Below are 21671 nucleotides of genomic sequence, written 5' to 3'. Positions count from 1 at the left end.
CATACCGTTGAAGTTACAGAAACAAAACAGAGATTTTCGAACTCTCCATGAGCAGGCGAATAAGATGGTATATAGTTTTAATTAATTTGAGTCTTCCTTCTTCAAATACTAAACCAATAAAAAAATTGCATATTTTTCTTTGTAGCATGTGTAATTTTACAAAATATTTTTAACTTTCGTTTTTCTCCATACGCATACTTGTGCAAGCAAGTCGGGTTTTTGTTGAGACTGTCACATATATGAAATACATTACAACATAATAGTATATTGTATTAATCTACAGTACAAACAGAATAATAAACCTAACTTGAACAGAGACACAAAGGTGCTAAGGGAAGCATGATAGAAAAAGGAACAAAATGCTGAATCGGATGGAGTTACACAAAAGATATTCAGTGTTTATAAAAAAGGAATACCTACACTGTATTATGAGTTTACAGGAGACTGCTTACATAAGAGACATACAGAAAGTAGGTGAGATCTAATTTGAGCAGTAGAGGAGGTAAAATAGTCATTAAGAGGTATATAGTTGATGGAGCATATCATAATTATACCATTGTTACAATGACAAATACTTCCATTGGGTGGAGGGACACGACTAGAGCAGCTCTTCACAACATTCTTCAGAGCATGTGGACCATTCGAAGTTGTGAAAGAAAGAAAAAAATGCTTCCACAAACTCAGTGGGCACCACAGTTTTGCATTTATCTCAAGTGTAGAAGTGTTTTTCTGAGTAGCCTATGGGGTTTCCATACAACATAATCCAGTATAGAAATCACAAGTGCCATAAAAGCTCTGTGTTTTGATGGAGAATGGCAGGTGTACGTGTGACGGTGCAAAAAGTTTAAGACTTTTGTGGCTTTAGCAAAAACATGTGATATATCTGATTATTTCATGATAGCTTAGATCTAGTGTCTACAGCAATACCTAGTTTTTGATAGACGTGGCCCATTGGAGATCGTGGTTAAAATAGCATAGTGGGTGAGCATTTAATTGAAATGCATAAAGTTCACATTAGAAAGATTTAAACATATTTGCCAGTTGGAGCACCAAGATGTTACAACCAATGACCGATTCTACTGAACAATACATAGATAGCCACATCATCCACAAAAACTATTATGGTAGAGCAAACAGCAAAATTAATAGCAAATCTTCTTTAACCAGAGCATATAGCAGGGAAGTTTGGTGGAAGAGGAAAGTTTGGCAAATTTGACAAGTGAGCAGTGTTTCACAGAACTAACTCTGCCATATTTTTTCATCCAATACAAATCTGTATTAGCTATATACTAACAAATTTGCCAAACATTTTCTTGCCAAAGTTCTACAGTGGTAAATTCACCAAAATTTCCTTAGAAAGTTCTGAACAAGTTACCTGTTATACTGTAAGTTTCCCTGTAGAGAGTTCAGCCGTAAACAAAACCATACTGTAGACTGTTCAGCTAAAATTTTCAGTCATCATGTAGAAAGTTCAGCTACATTTCAAGTTGCCCTGTAGAGAATTTAGCTATAAGAAAGTACTCTGTTGAGAGTTTGGCTACGTTGTAAGTCTATTCTGCAGAGAGTTCGACTAGCTTACAAGCCACCTGTAGGGAGTTCAGCTATGTAACAGGTCACCGTGTAATGTTACAAGTCTACCTGCAGAGAGTTCAGCAAGGTTACAAGTCTTCTGTAGAGAATTCAGTTATGAATCAGTCACCCTGCAAAGGGTTCAGCAAGGTTACAAGTCACCCAGTAGGGAGTTCAGCTACACAACAAGTCAACCTGTAGAGAGTTCAGCTAGATTGCAAATCACCTGATAGAGAACTAAGCTACAAACAAGTCACCCCGTTAGAGAGTTCAGCTACATTACAAGTCATACTGTAGAGAGTTCTGCTACAAACGATCCACCCTGTAGGGAATTCAGCTAAAAGCAAGTGAACCTGTGGAGAGTTTATGTGATAATTTGAAAATATTAATTTGCAATAGTATAAATAACAAATATACAGCCTTTTAAAATTTCACAAATAGAACATAATACTGTTCGTTATTCTTGTAGAAAAAAAGACAAGTAATAATGAAGCCCCAATAGGCTGACTTTGGGGTATGCAATTACAAGCAAAAAGAAGTGATGTCTATACCAAAACAACAAGGCTGTTGAAAAAGGTGCTACCTCCAAAAGAGCCAGGGTGAAAATGATGTGAAATTAAAGGTGGTGGTAAAGGAATGGCTGCATGATGTTAATGTTAAAATTTTAGATTATCACATTCATGGTTAAAAATGATTGACATTACATCATTGCAGGCTACCACTTTTGATCCTTCACTTTTTTTCACCCTGGCTCTTTTGGGGGCTGCACTTTTTTCCCCAGCTTGGTTGTTATGGGTACAGATTATCTTTTGCTTGCATATTTACATTTCACTCTACCTCAATAAGTGATTACATACCTATCATTAATGCCATAATGTTCATGTGATAGAGCAGCTGATACAACAACAATGGGAATAGGCAGACCTGAATACACACATGTGGGTGTGAGAAGTACAGTGGTTGTAGCATACTATAACTCACCCCAACCCAACATAAAGAAAAACAATTTCCTTTTAAAAAATCCATCATAGAACACCAGTTTGATCATAATGAACATTAGGATTCCTTCACAAAGCATCCAGCTGAATGCAGCCATGAAGAAGTAGTGTAGTAAAATAGTTACAGTAAGACAGGTTCCCTTTAAAATAAATGCAAAAGCGATCAACATGTATTAGTAACAAATGTAGATGGTGCACATTGTGTGTGTGTGTGTGTGTGTGTGTGTGTGTGTATGTGTGCGTGTGTGTGTGTGTGTGTATGTGTGTGTGTGTGTGTGTGTGTGTGTGTGTGTGTGTGTGTGTGTGTGTGTGTGTGTGTGTGTGTGTGTGTGTGTGTGTGTGTGTGTGTGTGTGTGTGTGTGTGTGTGTGTGTGTGTGTGTGTGTGTGTGTGTGTGTGTGTGTGTGTGTGTGAGTGTGTGTGTGTGTGTGTGTGTGTGTGTGTGGAGAGAGAGAGACATCACAGCTAGGGTTTCAAGTTAAATACTCACTGATACCCAGCTGCCATTGTTTATTTCCTTGAGCAAGAAAGTTTACTCACATTTCTCTAGGGGGCTAGGTGAGGCTAGTTGTAAGTGACCTCTGGCTAGAGGCTAGTTGTAAAACTAAGCTACACCATAGAAAATTAAAGTCAAATTTATGTATATTATGTATGTATGCTTCTTAAATCTTTTTATAAGGATTAGGCTAAAAGTACCATGGGATCCAATCTTGAAACAGTAATTTTCTCTGTAATATAGATTATCTAATCCAAAACAGCCAAGCTGTAAAAAAAGTGTGCGGCCCTCAGAAAGGCTATGGTGAAAAAAAGATGTGAAATCCAAGGTGGCGGCCAAGAAATGGCTGTGATGGTAGGTTAATGGTAAAAATTTTAATAACAACAATTCAGGTGAATTTGGTGCCGCTTGGTCTTGGCACAAAATTCACCTGAGTTGTCGTTATTAAAATTTTTACCATTAACCTACCATCACAGCCATTTCTTGGCCGCCACCTTGGATTTCACATCTTTTTTCACCATAGCCTTTCTGAGGGCCGCACACTTTTTTTACAGCTTGGCTGTTTTGGATTAGATTTCATTTCTTTTTGCATTTGTATACCCCAAAGTCGGCCTATGGCCAGCTTTGGGACTTTTTTAACCTAAGAAAAGATGAAGTAGATGTACTTTAAATATTTTATCAGTAAATGTACAAATTATATATACTGTATAATACATATGTGACCGGATTTGCGAAAAGGGGTCTTCCACACACATCCAATTTGCCAACTTTGACAATTGATAACTTCAGATTGGAAAGAGCTATTGCCTTGAAGTTTGGACAGTGGTGAGCACCACTATAGCTGAATAAGTGGTGACATTTTCAGGTTAATATGTTACTTGAACACTGAGGTATGGTCTCCAACGTTTACGGAATTGGATGTGTGTGGAAGACCACTTTTCGCAAATCCGGTCACATATATTGATTACCGAAATCTCCATGGTGGTTTCTTTGTAACTGAACACTCTACAAGGTGACTTCTTCTAATTTCTCTCTCTACAGGGTGAATTGTTTGTAGCTGAACGATCTACAAGGTAACTTCTTCTAGCTGATCTCTCTACAGGGTGATGTGTTTGTAGCTGAATTCTGTATAGGTGATTTGTTTGCAGCTGAGCTCTTTACAGAATGGTTTCTTTGTAGCTGAACTCTCTAAAAGGTAACTTCTTCTAACTGATCTTTCTACAGGGCAATTTGTTTCTGGCAGAATTTTCTAAAGGGTGATTTTTTTGCAGCTCAATTCTCTACATGGTGGTTTCTTTGTAGCTGAACTCTCTACAAGGTAATTTCTTCTAGCTGATCTCTCTACAGGGAGATTTGTTTGTAGCTGAACTATCTACAAGGTAACTTCTTATAGCTGATCTCTCTACAGGGTGATTTGTTCGTAGTTGAATTCTGTACAGGTGATTTGTTTGCAGCTGAGCTCTTTACAAAATGGTTTCTTTGTAGCTGAACTTTCTCCAAGGTAACTTCTTCTAACTGATCTTTCTACAGGGTGATTTGTTTGTAGCTGATCTATCTACAAGGTAATTTCTTCTAGCTGATCTCTCTACGGGGTGATTTGTTTGTAGCTGAATTCTGTACAAGTGATTTGTTTGCAGCTGAGCTCTTTACAGAATGGTTTCTTTGTAGCTGAACTCTCTACAGGGTGATCTGTTTGTAGCTGAAATCCCTACAAGGTAACTTCTTCTAGCTGATCTTTCTACAGGGCAATTTGTTTGTAGCTGAGTTCTCTACAGGTTGTTTGTTTGCAGCTGAATTCTCTACATGGTGGTTTCTTTATAGCTGAACTCTCTACAAGGTGACTTCTTCTAGCTGATCTCTCTACAGGGTGATTTGTTTGTAGCTGAACTCTCTACAGGTGATTTGTTTGTAGCTGAACTCTCTACAAGGCGATACTTCTAGGTGATCTCTCTACAGGATTCCTTGTTTCTAACTGAACTCTCAACAGGGTGATCTGTTCATAGCTGAACTTTCTACTGGGTGATTTGTTTGCAGCTGAACTCTCTAAATGGTGGTTTCTTTGTAGCTGAACTCTCTACAACGTGACTTCTTCTAGCTGAACTCTCTACAAGGTGACTTGTTTCTAGCTGATCTCTCTACAGGGTAACTTGTTTCTAGCTGAACTCTCTACAGGTGATTTGTTTGTAGCTGAACTCTCTACATGGTGGTTTCGTTGTAGCTGAACTCTCTACAAGGTAACTTCTTCTAGCTGATCTTTTTACACTGCATATTTGTTTGTAGCTGAGTTCTCTACAGGGTGATTTGTTTGCAGCTGAACTCTCTACATGGGAGTTTCATTGTAGCTGAACTCTCTACAATGTGACTTCTTCTAGCTGAACTCTCTACAGGGTGACTTGTTTATAGCTGAACTCTCTATAGGTGATTTGTTTGCAGCTGAACTCTCTACATGGTGGTTTCTTTGTAGCTGAACTCTCTACAAGGTAACTTCTTCTAACCGATCTTTCTACAAGGTGATTGAGTTTTTTGCAGCTGAACTCTTTACATGGTGGTTGCTTTGTAGCTGAACTCTCTAAAAGGTGACTTCTTCTAGCTGAACTCTCTACAGGATGATTTGTTTGCAGCTGAACTCTCTACGTGGTAGTTTCTTTGTAGCTGAACTCTCTACAATGTGACTTCTTCTAGCTGAACTCTCTACAGGGTGACTTGTTTTTAGCTGATCTCTCTACAGGGTGACTTGTTTCTAGCTGAACTCTCTACAGGTGATTTGTTTGCAGCTGAACTCTCTACATGGTGGTTTCTTTGTAGCTGAACTCTCTACAAGGTAACTTCTTCTATCTGATCTTTCTACAGGGTGATTTGTTTGTAGCTGAATTCTCTACAGGGTGATTTATTTGCAGCTTAACTCTCTACAAGGTGACTTCTTCTAGCTGAACTCTCAACAGAGTGATTGATTTTTTTTGCAGCAGAACTCTCTACATGGTGGTTTCTTTGTAACTGAACTCTCTACAGGGTGATTTGTTTGTAGCTGAACTCTCTACAGGGTGATTTGTTTATCACTAATTTTATTTCAGTTGTTCCTTATGTGGGGCAGGATATTGTTGTTTTGATTTGAGGTGGGCCGATGGTTTGTAATGCGACTTTAAATAGGTTTTTTAGTTTACATTACTTGTTTCCTTTTGTTTTGTCCTTCTTGGCGTTAGTTCATTTGCATTTTTTGCATAAAGTGGGGTCGAATAATCCTATGGGTTTGTCTTCTGATGTAGAGAAAATACCGTTTCATCCTTATTATACGGTAAAGGATTTATCGGGAAATATGTTATTTTTTGTTTTGTTTGTTTTTATTGTTTATTTTTTTCCGGATTATTTGGGTGATGCCGAGAATTTTAAGGAGGCCGACATTTTAGTTACTCCTATTCATATTAAACCGGAATGGTATTTTTTATTTATGTATGCCATTTTGCGATCTATTCCGAAACTCTCTACAGGGTGATCTGTTCATAGCTGAACTCCCTATAAGGTAACTTCTTCTAGCTAATCTTTCTACAGGGCGATTTATTTGTAGCTGAGTTCTCTACAGGGTGATTTGTTTGCAGCTGAACTCTACATGGTAGTTTCTTTGTAGCTCTACAATGTGACTTCTTCTAGCTGAACTCTCTACAAGGTGACTTGTTTCTAGCTGATCTCTCTACAGGGTGACTTGTTTCTAGCTGAACTCTCTACAGGTGATTTGTTTGCAGCTGAACTCTCTACATGGTTTATTTCTTTGTAACTGAACTCCCTGCAAGGTGACTTCTTCCAGCTGATCTCTCTACAGGGAGATTTGTTTGTAGCTTAACTCTCTACAGGTGATTTGTTTGCAGCTGAACTCTCTACATGATGGTTTCTTTGTAGCTGAACTCTCTACAAGGTAATTTCTTCTAGCTGATCTCTCTACAGGCCGATTTGTTTGTAGCTGAACTCTCTACATGATAGTTTCTTTGTAGCTGAACTCTCTACAAGGTGATTTCTTCTATAGCTGATCTTTCTACAGGGTGATTTGTTTGTACCTGAACTATCTACATGATGGTTTCTTTGTAGCTGAACTCTCTACAAGGTAACTTCTTCTAGCTGATCTCTCTACAGGACAATTTGTTTGTACCTGAACTCTCACATGATTGCTTCTTTGAAGCTGAACTCTCTACAAGGTGATTTCTTCTAGCTGATCTTTCTACAGGGTGATTTGTTTGTAGCAGAACTCTCTACAAGGAAACTTCTTCTAGCTGATCTCTCTACAGGGAGATTTGTTTGTAGCTGAACTCTCTATACATGATTTGTTTGCGGCTGAATTCTCTACATGATGGTTTCTTTGTAGCTGAACTCTCTACAAGGTAACTTCTTCTAACTGATCTCTTTACAGGGTGAATTGTTTGTAGCTGAACGATCTACAAGGTAACTTCTTCTAACTGATCTCTCTACAGGGTGATTTGTCTGTAGCTGAACTCTCTACAAGGAAACCTTTTTAACTGAGCTCTGTACAGGGTGAATTGTTTGTAGCTGAACTATCTACAAGGTAACTTCTTCTAGCTGATCTCTCTACAGGATGATTTGTTTGTAGCTGAACTATCTACAAGGTAACTTCTTCTAGCTGATCTCTCTACAGGGTGATTTGTTTGTAGCTGAATTCTGTATAGGTGATTTGTTTGCAGCTGAGCTCTTTACAGAATGGTTTCTTTGTAGCTGAACTCTCCACAAGGTAACTTCTTCTAGCTGATGTATCTACAGGGTCACTAGTTTGTAGCTGAATTCTCTACATGGTGGTTTCTTTGTAACTGAACTATCTATAAGGTGACATCTTCTAGCTGATCTTTCAACAGGGTGATTTGTTTGTAACTGAACTCTCTACAAGAAAACTTCTTCTAACTGATGTCTGAACAGGGTGAATTGTTTGTAGCTGAACTCTCTACAGGGTGATTTGTTTGTAGCTGATCTCTATACAGGTTACTTATTTCTAACTGATCTCTTGAATTCTGTTCAGGGTGACTGCTCTATTAGGATGACTGCTCTATTAGAGTATCTCGATCTCGCACTTGCTACACCAAGTTGGATTTCGTGTTATAACTCCGTGGCTTTAAGTCTGATTTTTCTACACCATTGAAGAGCCTTTCTAAGATGATAACTCCATCTGTACAGCGATTTTCAAAGCATTACCCCAAGTGGTTTATCTGGTAGGCTTGGCAAGCATAATAATAATAATAATAATAATAAAAAATAAATAATTACATAACCAAGTAATAATAATAATAAGAACGTGACGTCATAAATAATTAATTAATTAATTAATGTCCAGACGAAACTGCGTAGTGCACACAAGAACACTCACCGGAATTGAGTTAGACGAAACCCGAACGTCAAATTGAAGTGAGCGTTTTTTCTCCGGTGCCTTCGTTAAGCAGGACACTTTTCTAAATAGTGCCTTTCTTCTACCAGTAACTCGTTAGTTACCACCCGTAAAACTTGTTGGCGTGCCCCAGTAACTAGTAAGGCCGGTTTGTAGCTCATAGCAACCAATTTAAATGCGCTGCGCCGCCTGCGCGTTAAACCAGGAACTTGTCTCCTATGAGGGAAAGAACTATTATTGGTGGAAACAACGATGTTTTCTTACTTGGAGGTTAGTTCTGTGTAATGTACTCCAACTATTACTTTACTGCAGATAGTTTTTAGGGTATTCCATTTGAGTATTAAAATGCGCAAAAGCATTAGAATACACTTACGAGATTTTAGCCTATAGTCAGTAGAGGCATAGATAATAGACACCCTATATGTAGGGGTGTCTATTATCTTTGGTAGAGGCAAGTCTTATTATTGGACCATATTTACAAGTCTGTGCTATTGTCCACTGATACTACGCTGTGTGGTCTGTTATTTAGTGACTAGTCCATAAGTGGCGACTTACTATTTATTGCTACTGTACAAGCATTGTTTAGCTAAAAGGTAGCAAAACAAAATTTCTATGGTAAAAGACTCTGTTTACTGTGCTCAAGATTGAGTAAGGGGCACCAAGAAATAGTTTATTATAGAGCAGTTGTTCTCATAAGACTTGTTTGTGTTTCATGTTCTGTAGACATGTCAGTACTGTGCATATTGTACACTAATGATGCAGTCACATGTGTCATAAGATAAATAATATGCTTTGAACATTTGCTTTTACCATACCTTTGCAGCACTGGATGTGCAACTATTGTACATAACATGGCTTATAGCTATTATAGCAATCAAACCAAGCACTGTAATACTGTTAACACTGAGTAATAATGATTACAATAGCAGTGCAAATGTAAGCTATTCAATTTGTGGATGGTAGCAGTGTTAGTGGAGTATGTACTAAGATTCTGTCTTATAACAGTGCTGCCTGTTCACGTCTCGAAACTATCCCAAAGATTCACTTGCAAACAACTATAAACTTGTTACTAACTACTCACGTAACACTAGTCTATATATCGCATACATACAGTATGCTATAGGATACTAATATAGTTATGTTCTGGTTAAATGTCTCTTGTTGCATATAGCTTGTAATGTATGACTGTGTACAGTGCGTATGTATGATAACTTACAATATGTGACTGTCTCAGCGAAAACCTGTCTAGTTTGCACAAGCATGTGCATTGAGAAAATTGAAACTTAAAAATAATATTTTTCGTTACATTATGCATGCTACAAGAAAAATATGCAAGTTTTTATCGGGCCAGTACACAAAGAAGGAAAATTTAAATCGATTAAACTATACACCATCTTACTCATGGAGAGTTCAAAAACCTTTGTTTCATTTCTGTAGCCCCAATGGTTTGCGTGTCACGTGAGTTTGTTTACGAAGCGGTAGACGCAAACAAAATTATTGCTATTCTTCAACAAAGCCGCCTTCATACGCCTACACAAAAATGAATGCAAGGCTAAAACTATATCTTGGTTGATCTGCCAATCCATGATGAACATTGTAAGCCAAATTTCAACTTTGTAGACTAATCCAAACGGAAGTTATGGCTACGAATGCAAGCGCCTGTAGTTTATTTTTAGTAGTCACTGTACAAATCGATTTCCTTGTTCTTCCTACTTTCTAGCACTGTAATTCCAAAACTACTCACCACAGAAAGCTGAAACTTTGGTGAATCATTCCTTGGACAATGCAGATAATGCTGAGAAATTAAAAGGATATTCAGAGGTTGTGCGAACTAGATGGGTTTTCGCTGAGATGGTCACATATGTGACTATTGTATATACATTCAGTGAAATCAAGTAATGGATAACTCTCAATCTTTCTTTAATATTGCTGCTTCTGTGTTGTGTTGGCGGGTCCATCTGTAATTCTATAATTTTTATAGCATACTGTAGCATTGTTACAAAGTTGTACTGAGAATAAAGTAGATGGGGTTGATGATGGTCCTATTCAGTGTCACACATGGTAATGGGGACATTAGCTTTATATAAGTTGACCATATAATATTATTATGTATGTACACTGTGCAGGGTTGACGCTTGTTATCTGTATAGTAGTGTTGTAAACTGGTATGGAAAAACTGATTATAACTGGTATTGTCTTTTGCCCACTCACTTGGTAAACTTCTGCTGACAAGTGATAATGTCATAGCATAACCTCAAAGCATGTGTAAATGTCGTGTAACAACAAAATAAAATTTAGGAAATTTGTAGTTGGCAAAATTTTAATTTGGCGACATACGCACTATTTAATTTTTATTAAATTTACTGATAAATTGGCACTACACTGTTGCACATGTTGTAGGCTGACAGAAGGATGAATTTGTATCCTGAACGTTTCTTGTGCTGAAATGTCTGCCTTGTAAATTTAGTGCTCAGTCACAGTAGGCTGTCCACTGATAGCTTTCACAGGGTTAGATCATCCGACGCGTGATCAAATATCTGAGTCTGACCTGGATTGGATCACGTGTGCAATGGATCAATTAGTTCACGTTGAAGTGTTTTAACCTAGTCCTGCCACAACCTAGTTTTTTTGTGAGCCACAACTACTTATCATGATCATGTATCTAAGTAATACAGTAAACCTTTGATTTCTTTAGGATGTCATGTCAAGTTACATATACAGTGTTAAGGAGTGTTGACAATGTCATCAGTGGACTGTTTATTGAAGCCAATCTACAAGGGTCATTGAAACTTACTACTGAGTAGAGACCTGACCAACTAACACATTGCAAGTGACTATAGGTATCGCATCATAACTTGGAGATATGCATTTGTACAGGCTATACCGAAGTAGGACACTCTCCTCTCTTTTTATATTATGAACTCTCGCTAGTGGGCTTGGCTCCATGTAAGCTTACAGACAGCATCAAACATAAGATTCATGCAGACTGTAATACTCTAATTGATAAATGAGCACAAGCAGAGTCTTATAATTAGAGCGAATTTGCTAGTTAGTGCATAGAATCACTGATATGAGCAGTTGTTCTTATAGATAAGACTTGTTCGTGTTTTATGTATACAGCTTCCCTAGACATATCAGTACTATCCATTTGGTGCATATAGACACACATGTCAGAGAATAATAGTATAGCTTTGAGCATCTTATTTAAAGATCACTTTCACCATACCTTGCAGCAGTTTGGATGTGTGACTACTGGTTAAGACAAATCTATTGTAGGTACACTTCTGTACACCTCGTAGAATGAAATTTGTGTGTATATACATGGCTTATAGCAACTGTAGCAATTAAACCAAGCACTTTATAATTAAATCAGAATACTGATGACTACAATAGCAGTGCTAATATAAATGTAATGAGCTAGTCATTTTGGGAGTGGGTAGCCATGTTAGTAGTGTGCATACTAAGATTCTGTCATATAAACCATTGGCATATAGCTTATAATATATGCGAACATTATAGATCCTTGCTAATCCAAACTCCAATAATATGAACACTTGCTAATCCCAACAGTAGAAATGACTGTTCTATTAGGGTATTTTGTAAACAAGTGTTTGTTCTATTAGAGTATTTGAATAGGGTTCTGTATATAGCCATTATTCTGAACAATTTCATAATAATAATAATAATAAAAATTAGCTAATCTCGATTGCGTAATTGTTACACACTGTTGATTTTTTCGCTGTATCTTCCTGGTTTTTAGCTCGATTTCTTTCAAACCACAAAAGGTTTGAGGTTCAATAGTTAACCTATTCACCCACCGATTTTCAGCTTCTTCTCATACGCGGTTTACCCTGTAGGCGTGACAACATATTGGTGTTATTTTTCGTGCATAATCGCTCATAACTCTTTGCCTGTTTATGGTATTCCAGCCAAAGTTGGTACAGAGATGCGCCTTTATACCCCCCTTCTGTGTGCCAAATTTCAAGGCAATCGGATAACGCGTTCGCGTTTTATAGCAGTTTTTGTAAGTGCGCGAAAAGAGGAAGAAAAATAATAATAATAATAAGAAAAAAAAAAACGAAGAAACTAAGCCAATTTTTGAAGTCGCATATCTCAGGAATGCCTGAAGCGATTTCGCTCAAATTTGGAATGTGGAGTACTGAAGTTGGAGGGAATGTACACAGCAAAATTTGTCTTGTTTCATCAAGGCAGCACAGAGCTACGGAGGTGCGAAAATTGCGTTTTCTTTCTTCCTGTCAATATACTCACGGGGTTGCGCGCCGGCTTCTTGGGCCGCACGACACACTACCGTGTGTTTTGATACCATTTGATTAAAAATTGTCTTACAATCAAATCTACACAGGGTGAATCGAAGGTTCGACAAGGGGGCACACCATGACCAAGTTAGTAGGTAAAGCAGGGGGAGTGGCAGCATCCCACACATTTTACATGTTTCAGGACTGGATTTATTGATGTAGAGTAGTTTTATGCACAGATATCTAATATACAGGTATACTTATACTTTTTAAGTGGTCTACAGCTACAGTGATCAAGAGCTGCATATGTGACTGGATCTACGAAAACTGTTTTTATCGCCCAAGACAGGAAGTTTGATTTTTTCACACAAACACAAAGCTTAATGAATGCACTATCAAGTTTCACTGCCACAGTCAACCAGAGTAAAGTGGTCTGCTTTTGCTGGCTGCATTTTTAGAGCACTGTGGCAAGCCGTACAAGTGGTCTGGGGTCTTGATGGAGCCCTGGCCAACCAGGAGATGGCTGTGTGTGGCTGTACAGCTCCGTGGTGTTGGACAATGACCTGTGCTGTAAATTTCCTTTCATTTTAGCCAGTTATGAGCCCTGAATGGCATATAACTTGGCCTAATTCATCCCAGCACGTTTCTTTTCAATTTTTGAACACCATATAACCCGCCTTCCAGGACCCCTGCCTCCTACCCTTCTGGAGCTCGCCTGATACAGACAACCTCGGTTTAAAAACTATCTAAAATGGCGGGAAACTTAGCTGTTGACTACTTCTTCAGTGGATGATCAGGAAGGTAAGAAATTGTTGCTGAAAATTTTGTATGCGTAGCTACCACCATTGGCCAGCTACAGCACACTGAATATTTAAAACCGATGTTTCTCGATACTTTTAAATGGGCGATAAGACCAGTTTTCCCAGAGACAGTCACATATTGGGATCAGTGACAGTCATGAGTTCAGCTATAAGCCTAAAGTAAATCATCATAAGAATGACATAGAAATGACCAAGTGGATTTAATTTGCAAAAAAAAAAAAAAATCCTAGTAGGCTACATAGTTAAATGTTCCCATGGGTTCTGCAGATTTATGTTTTCATACTCAGTATTTTTTTTTTTTGGGGGGGGGGGGGGGGCACGTGACCCCCATGCCTCTGCTATAATCATTCAGTAGTTACTTTTGCAATTTTATTTCTTTACAGTAATATTAATCTAATCCAAAACAGCCAAGCTGTAAAAAAAGAGTGCGGCCCTGAGAAAGGCTATGGTGAAAAAAGATGTGAAATCCAAGGTGGCGGCCAAGAAATGGCTGTGATGGTAGGTTAATGGTAAAAATTTTAATAACGACAATTCAAGTGAATTTTGTGCCAAGACCAAGCGGCACCAAATTCACTGAATTGCTGTTATTAAAATTTTTACCATTAACCTACCATCACAGCCATTTCTTGGCCGCCACCTTGGATTTCACATCTTTTTTCACCATAGCCTTTCTCAGGGCCGCACTCTTTTTTTACAGCTTGGCTGTTTTGGATTAGATTTCACTTCTTTTTGCATTTGTATACCCCAAAGCCGACCTATGGCCGGCTTTAGGGCTTTTTAACCTGTCATTTTTTTCTTTACTACAGGAAGAAGAAAAGATGAAGCAGGGTGATTTCTTTGTAGCTGACCTCTCTGCAAGGTGATCCTTCTAGCTGATCCCTCTACCAGATAACTTGTTTGTAGCTGAACTCTCTGCAAGGTGATCCTTCTAGCTGATCCCTCTACCAGATAACTTGTTTGTAGCTGAACTCTCTACAGGGTGATTTGTTTGTAGCTGAACTCTCTACAAGGTAACTTCTTCTAGCTGATCTTTCTACAGGGTGATTTGTTTGTAGCTGAATTCTCTACAGGGCGATTTGTTTGCAGCTAAACTGCTGAACTCTCTACAATGTAACTTCTTCTAGCTAAACTCTCTACGGGTGGCTTGTTTCTAGCTGATCTCTCTACAGGGTGACTTGTTTGTAGCTGAACTCTCTACAAGGTAACTTCTTCTGGCTGATCTTTCTACAGGGTGATTTGTTTGTAGCTGAATTCTCTACAGGGTGATTTGTTTGCAGCTAAACTGCTGAACTCTCTACAATGTAACTTCTTCTAGCTAAACTCTCTACGGGTGGCTTGTTTCTAGCTAATCTCTCTACAGGGTGACTTGTTTGTAGCTGAACTCTCTACAAGGTGATTTGTTTGTAGCTGAACTCTCTACAAGGTAACTTCTTCTAGCTAATCTTTCTACAGGGTGATTTGTTTGTAGCTGAATTCTCTACAGGACGATTTGTTTGCAGCTAAACTCTCTACATGGTAGTTTCTTTGTAGCTGAACTCTCTACAATGTAACTTCTTCTAGCTGAACTCTCTAAAGGATGACTTGTTTCTAGCTGATCTCTCTACAGGGTGACTTGTTTGTAGCTGAACTCTCTACAGGGTGATTTGTTTGTAGCTGAACTCTCTACAAGGTAACTTCTTCTAGCTGATCTTTCTACAGGGTGATTTGTTTGTAGCTGAATTCTCTACAGGGCAATTTGTTTGCAGCTGAACTCTCTACATGGTAGTTTCTTTGTAGCCGAACTCTCTACAGTGTAACTTATTCTAGCTGAACTATCTACGGGTGGCTTGTTTCTAGTTGATCTCTCTACAGGGTGACTTGTTTCTAGCTGAACTCTCTACAAGGTGATTTGTTTGTAGCTGAACTCTCTACAAGGTAACTTCTTCTAGCTGATCTTTCTACAGGGTGATTTGTTTGTAGCTGAATTCTCTACAGGGCGATTTGTTTGCAGCTGAACTCTTTACATGGTAGTTTCTTTGTAGCTGAACTCTCTACAATGTAACTTCTTCTAGCTGAACCCTCTACATGGTGACTTGTTTGAAGCTGAACTCTCTACAGGGTGATTTGTTTGTAGCTGAACTCTCTACAAGGTAACTTCTTCTAGCTGATCTTTCTACAGGGTGATTTGTTTGTAGCTGAATTCTCTACAGGGCGATTTGTTTGCAGCTGAACTCTCTACAAGGTAGCTTCTTTGTAGCTGAACTCTCTACAATGTAACTTCTTCTAGCTGAACTCTCTACGGGTGGCTTGTTTCTAGCTGAACTCTCTACAGGGTGACTTGTTTCTATCTGAACTCTCTACAAGGTGATTTGTTTGTAGCTGAACCCTCTACAAGGTAACTTCTTCTGTAGCTGAATTCTCTACATGGTAGTTTCTTTGTAGCTGAACTCTCTACAATGTAACTTCTTCTAGCTGAACTCTCTACAGGATGACTTGTTTCTAGCTGATCTCTCTACAGGGTGACTTGTTTGTAGCTGAACTGTCTACAGGGTGATTTGTTTGTAGCTGAACTCTCTACAAGGTAACTTCTTCTAGCTGAACTCTCTACAGGATGACTTGTTTCTAGCTGATCTCTCTGCAGGGTGACTTGTTTGTAGCTGAACTCTCTACAGGGTGATTTGTTTGTAGCTGAACTCTCTACAAGGTAACTTCTTCTAGCTGAACTCTCTACATGGTGACTTGTTTGTAGCTGAACTCTCTACAATGTAACTTCTTCTAGCTGAACTCTCTATGGGTGGCTTGTTTCTAGCTGATCTCTCTACAGGGTGACTTGTTTCTAGCTGAACTCTCTACAGGGTGATTTGTTTGTAGCTGAACTCTCTACAAGGTAACTTCTTCTAGCTGATCTTTCTACAGGGTGATTTGTTTGTAGCTGAATTCTCTACAGGGCAATTTGTTTGCAGCTGAACTCTCTACATGGTAGTTTCTTTGTAGCCGAACTCTCTACAGTGTAACTTATTCTAGCTGAACTATCTACGGGTGGCTTGTTTCTAGTTGATCTCTCTACAGGGTGACTTGTTTCTAGCTGAACTCTCTACAAGGTGATTTGTTTGTAGCTGAACTCTCTACAAGGTAACTTCTTCTAGCTGATCTTTTTACAGGGTGATTTGTTTGTAGCTGAATTCTCTACAGGGCAATTTGTTTGCAGCTGAACTCTCTACATGGTAGTTTCTTTGTAGCTGAACTCTCTACAGTGTAACTTATTCTAGCTGAACTATCTACGGGTGGCTTGTTTCTAGTTGATCTCTCTACAGGGTGACTTGTTTCTAGCTGAACTCTCTGCAAGGTGATTTGTTTGTAGCTGAACTCTCTACAAGGTAACTTCTTCTAGCTGATCTTTTTACAGGGTGATTTGTTTGTAGCTGAATTCTCTACAGGGCGATTTGTTTGCAGCTGAACTCTTTACATGGTAGTTTCTTTGTAGCTGAACTCTCTACAATGTAACTTCTTCTAGCTGAACTCTCTACATGGTGACTTGTTTGAAGCTGAACTCTCTACAGGGTGATTTGTTTGTAGCTGAACTCTCTACAAGGTAACTTCTTCTAGCTGATCTTTCTACAGGGTGATTTGTTTGTAGCTGAATTCTCTACAGGGCGATTTGTTTGCAGCTGAACTCTCTACAAGGTAGCTTCTTTGTAGCTGAACTCTCTACAATGTAACTTCTTCTAGCTGAACTCTCTACGGGTGGCTTGTTTCTAGCTGAACTCTCTACAGGGTGACTTGTTTCTATCTGAACTCTCTACAAGGTGATTTGTTTGTAGCTGAACCCTCTACAAGGTAACTTCTTCTGTAGCTGAATTCTCTACATGGTAGTTTCTTTGTAGCTGAACTCTCTACAATGTAACTTCTTCTAGCTGAACTCTCTACAGGATGACTTGTTTCTAGCTGATCTCTCTACAGGGTGACTTGTTTGTAGCTGAACTGTCTACAGGGTGATTTGTTTGTAGCTGAACTCTCTACAAGGTAACTTCTTCTAGCTGAACTCTCTACAGGATGACTTGTTTCTAGCTGATCTCTCTGCAGGGTGACTTGTTTGTAGCTGAACTCTCTACAGGGTGATTTGTTTGTAGCTGAACTCTCTACAAGGTAACTTCTTCTAGCTGAACTCTCTACATGGTGACTTGTTTGTAGCTGAACTCTCTACAATGTAACTTCTTCTAGCTGAACTCTCTATGGGTGGCTTGTTTCTAGCTGATCTCTCTACAGGGTGACTTGTTTCTAGCTGAACTCTCTACAGGGTGATTTGTTTGTAGCTGAACTCTCTACAAGGTAACTTCTTCTAGCTGACCTTTCTACAGGGTGATTTGTTTGTAGCTGAACTCTCTACAAGGTAACTTCTTCTAGCGGATCTTTCTACAGGGTGATTTGTTTGTAGCTGAACTCTCTACAGGGCGATTTATTTGCAGCTGAACTCTCTACAAGGTAGCTTCTTTGTAGCTGAACTCTCTACAATGTAACTTCTTCTAGCTGAACTCTCTACATGGTGACTTGTTTGAAGCTGAACTCTCTACAGGGTGATTTGTTTGTAGCTGAACTCTCTACAAGGTAACTTCTTCTAGCGGATCTTTCTACAGGGTGATTTGTCTGTAGCTGAACTCTCTACAGGGCGATTTATTTGCAGCTGAACTCTCTACAAGGTAGCTTCTTTGTAGCTGAACTCTCTACAATGTAACTTCTTCTAGCTGAACTCTCTACATGGTGACTTGTTTGAAGCTGAACTCTCTACAGGGTGATTTGTTTGTAGCTGAACTCTCTACAAGGTAACTTCTTCTAGCGGATCTTTCTACAGGGTGATTTGTTTGTAGCTGAACTCTCTACAGGGCGATTTATTTGCAGCTGAACTCTCTACAAGGTAGCTTCTTTGTAGCTGAACTCTCTACAATGTAACTTCTTCTAGCTGAACTCTCTACATGGTGACTTGTTTGAAGCTGAACTCTCTACAGGGTGATTTGTTTGTAGCTGAACTCTCTACAAGGTAACTTCTTCTAGCTGACCTTTCTACAGGGTGATTTGTTTGTAGCTGAATTCTCTACAGGGCGATTTGTTTGCAGCTGAACTCTCTACAAGGTAGCTTCTTTGTAGCTGAACTCTCTACAATGCAACTTCTTCTAGCTGAACTCTCTACGGGTGGCTTGTTTCTAGCTGATCTCTCTACAGGGTGACTTGTTTCTAGCTGAACTCTCTACAGGGTGATTTGTTTGTAGCTGAACTCTCTACAAGGTAACTTCTTCTAGCTGACCTTTCTACAGGGTGATTTGTTTGTAGCTGAACTCTCTACAAGGTAACTTCTTCTAGCGGATCTTTCTACAGGGTGATTTGTTTGTAGCTGAACTCTCTACAGGGCGATTTATTTGCAGCTGAACTCTCTACATGGTAGTTTCTTTGTAGCTGAACTCTGTACAACGTAACTTCTTCTAGCTGAACTCTCTACAGGATGACTTGTTTCTAGCTGATCTCTCTACAGGGTGACTTGTTTGTAACTGAACTTTCTACAGGGTAATTTGTTTGTAGCTGAACTCTCTACAAGGTAACTTCTTCTAGCTGATCTCTCTACAGGGTGACTTGTTTGTAGCTGAACTCTCTACAGGGTGATTTGTTTGTAGCTGAACTCTCTACAAGGTAACTTCTTCTAGCTGATCTCTCTACAGGATGACTTGTTTCTAACTGAACTCTCTACAGTGTGATCTGTTCATAGCGGAACTTTTTACTGGGTGATTTGTTTGTAGCTAAACTCTTTGCATGATTGTTTCTTTGTAACTGAACTCTCTACAAGGTAACTTCTTCTAGCTGATCTCTCTACAGGGCAATTTGTTTGTAGCTGAATTCTCTACAGGGTGATTTATTTGAGCTGAACTCTCTACATGATGGTTTATTTGTAGCTGAACTCTCTATTAGGTACCTTCTTCTAGCTGATCTGACTACAGGGTGACTTGTTTGTAGCTGAATTCCCCACAGAATAACTTACAATGTAATATAACTGAGTAAATTATAAATGCAGCTGAATGCTTTATTAGGGTGACTGTTCTATTAGAGTATCTCGATCTCGCATTTGCTGCACCTAGTTGCCTTTCGAATCATAACTCAGTGATTTGTAATCCGATTCTTCTGTACTACTGCAAGGACCTTCTATGATGATTATTCCAGCTACATACTGATTTTCAGCTCGTTGCTCTAAGCGGTTTGCCTGGTAGATACGAAAACTAATAGTTTTTTTATTCATAAAAATCGATCGCGTAATTTTGACACAGGTTGGGTTTCGTGTCATATCTCCATGGTCTTTATCCCGATTCCTTTCAAACCACAAAAAGGCACTCCTACGATGGTTGCTCCATCTACATATCAATTTTCAACTGATTCCTCCAAGGCGTTTACCCTGTAGGCGTGACAGACCTTCGACCTTATTTTACGCAAATAATCGGTCATAACTCCGTGAATGTTCATCGGATTCCTACCAAAGTTGGTACGGAGATCCGCCTTAATGAGCCCTTTAAGTGTGCCAAATTTCAGCCAAATCCGAGCACGCATTCGTGTTTTATGGCGAATTTTGCGAAGTGTGCGAAATGAAGAAGATGAAGAAGAAGAAGAAGAAGAAGAAGAAGAAGAAAAAAACGAAGAAATTAAAACGAAATTTTGTTCGCTCGTATCTCGGAAATGGCTGGAGCGATTTTCTTCAAATTTGGTATGTAGACTACCCTAGCTGGGCGGCACGTCTCCAGCAAATTTGGTTCCAATCGGATAAGGGATCACAGAGCTACATAGGTGTGAAAATTGCGTTTTCTTTCTTCCTGTTAATATACTCACGGTGTGGCGCGCCGGCTTCTTGGGCCGCACGACACACTATCGTGTGTCTTGATAATAATTGTTTTAAAACAATGTATTTATTTGCTATCAAACTCCATAGTAACTGTATTCATATTTCTTTTAATTTCAATCCCTTCAATTCATGCACTGTTTACTTCCAGCTCTCAGTCATTCTCTCAAATTGCTTCTAGATTCAATTTGATCTCATTACAACTATATTTTACAAAAATTTCTTGGGAAAAATGCACCTACACCCCTATACTGTAGTTGGTGAGAATTTCCATTGGTCTTTGCCTCCACTGGCACTTAGCCACACAAGCACTTCAACTATTTGGACAATCATGACAACATAGAACATAGAACACAGAATATGTTAATGCAAAATTTGTTTAGTTTCAACTATGTGCAAACAAGTTACAGATAATCTTCCCTTTCTTATGGTCTCAGGTTTCGGCTAGTTGTAAAAAATAAGTGTAGTCTTTAACTTTTATTCTCTGCATTTCTTCCATACCTAGCTGTAAATGGGGACCTGGTGAATGGAGAAGGCAGGCCACTCAGCTCTGTCTGGTGTTAAATAGGGAAGTAAAAGCAAATTTTCCATGCATCATATAGCGGGTGAGGCTCAGGGAGAGCTTTAGGTTCCTACACCTTTACCTGTGAGTACAGATGGGACAATATACTGATATACGTATCGCCATATTGAGAGAGTGATACAGGTGTCGATAAAACTTTACTAAAGTAATACAATTTACTATATTGATACATCGTGTATCACAATAATTATAATGAATATTACATACAAAGCTGTTAGGCATTAAATTTGGAAATTGCTGAGATGCAAGTGCCAGTTTACATTTTACAACCAAATCATTGAGTTAGTATTGCCATAGAGTTAGAAAAATATTCTGTCTGTCTTTTTAAGCAAATCTGGAATACAGTATATGCAATGCTTTATAACATTGTAATATAACATGTATCGTGATATTTTTTAGGTAATGTATCCATGCTTTCAATATCCTGTATTGTTCCATCTCTACCTATAAGATACGGTACAGCCTCCTACAGGGTACCAGTCCTGGTCCACCAGTCATAATTGTGTTACAAAAAGTAAGCAAACAAGTACAAGAAAAAATTAATGTTCAGTTAGGGATCGTAGGTATAAAAGCAATGAAACAAGGAACACCTGCAGAGATACCAGTAGATGTTTAATCCCTAATTCAGTCATGGGTATATACTGAAGTAGGGATTAAATGTTTGCTAGTATATCTGCAGGTATTATTATCTCCTATATGTCAGCAACTTGCCTTGATCAACT

General features: G+C 38.7%; 1 protein-coding gene across 1 annotated transcript in view; it reads right to left on the bottom strand.

Moving 5' to 3' along the window:
* Nucleotides 1–21671, bottom strand: part of LOC136254619 (uncharacterized) — a 281340-nt gene that overhangs the window by 22883 nt on the left and 236786 nt on the right. Inside the window, exons 27-28 of the mRNA XM_066047363.1 lie at nt 2551–2707; nt 2427–2493 (exon numbers count right to left, since the gene is read on the bottom strand). Coding sequence (XP_065903435.1) covers nt 2427–2493; nt 2551–2707 — 224 coding nt within the window. The remainder of the gene's footprint in view (nt 1–2426; nt 2494–2550; nt 2708–21671) is intronic.

This window comes from Dysidea avara, chromosome 4 (genome assembly GCF_963678975.1).
Source record: "Dysidea avara chromosome 4, odDysAvar1.4, whole genome shotgun sequence".
In the NCBI taxonomy this organism is placed as follows: Eukaryota; Metazoa; Porifera; class Demospongiae; order Dictyoceratida; family Dysideidae; genus Dysidea; species Dysidea avara.
This window is presented reverse-complemented; position numbering and strand designations above follow the sequence as displayed.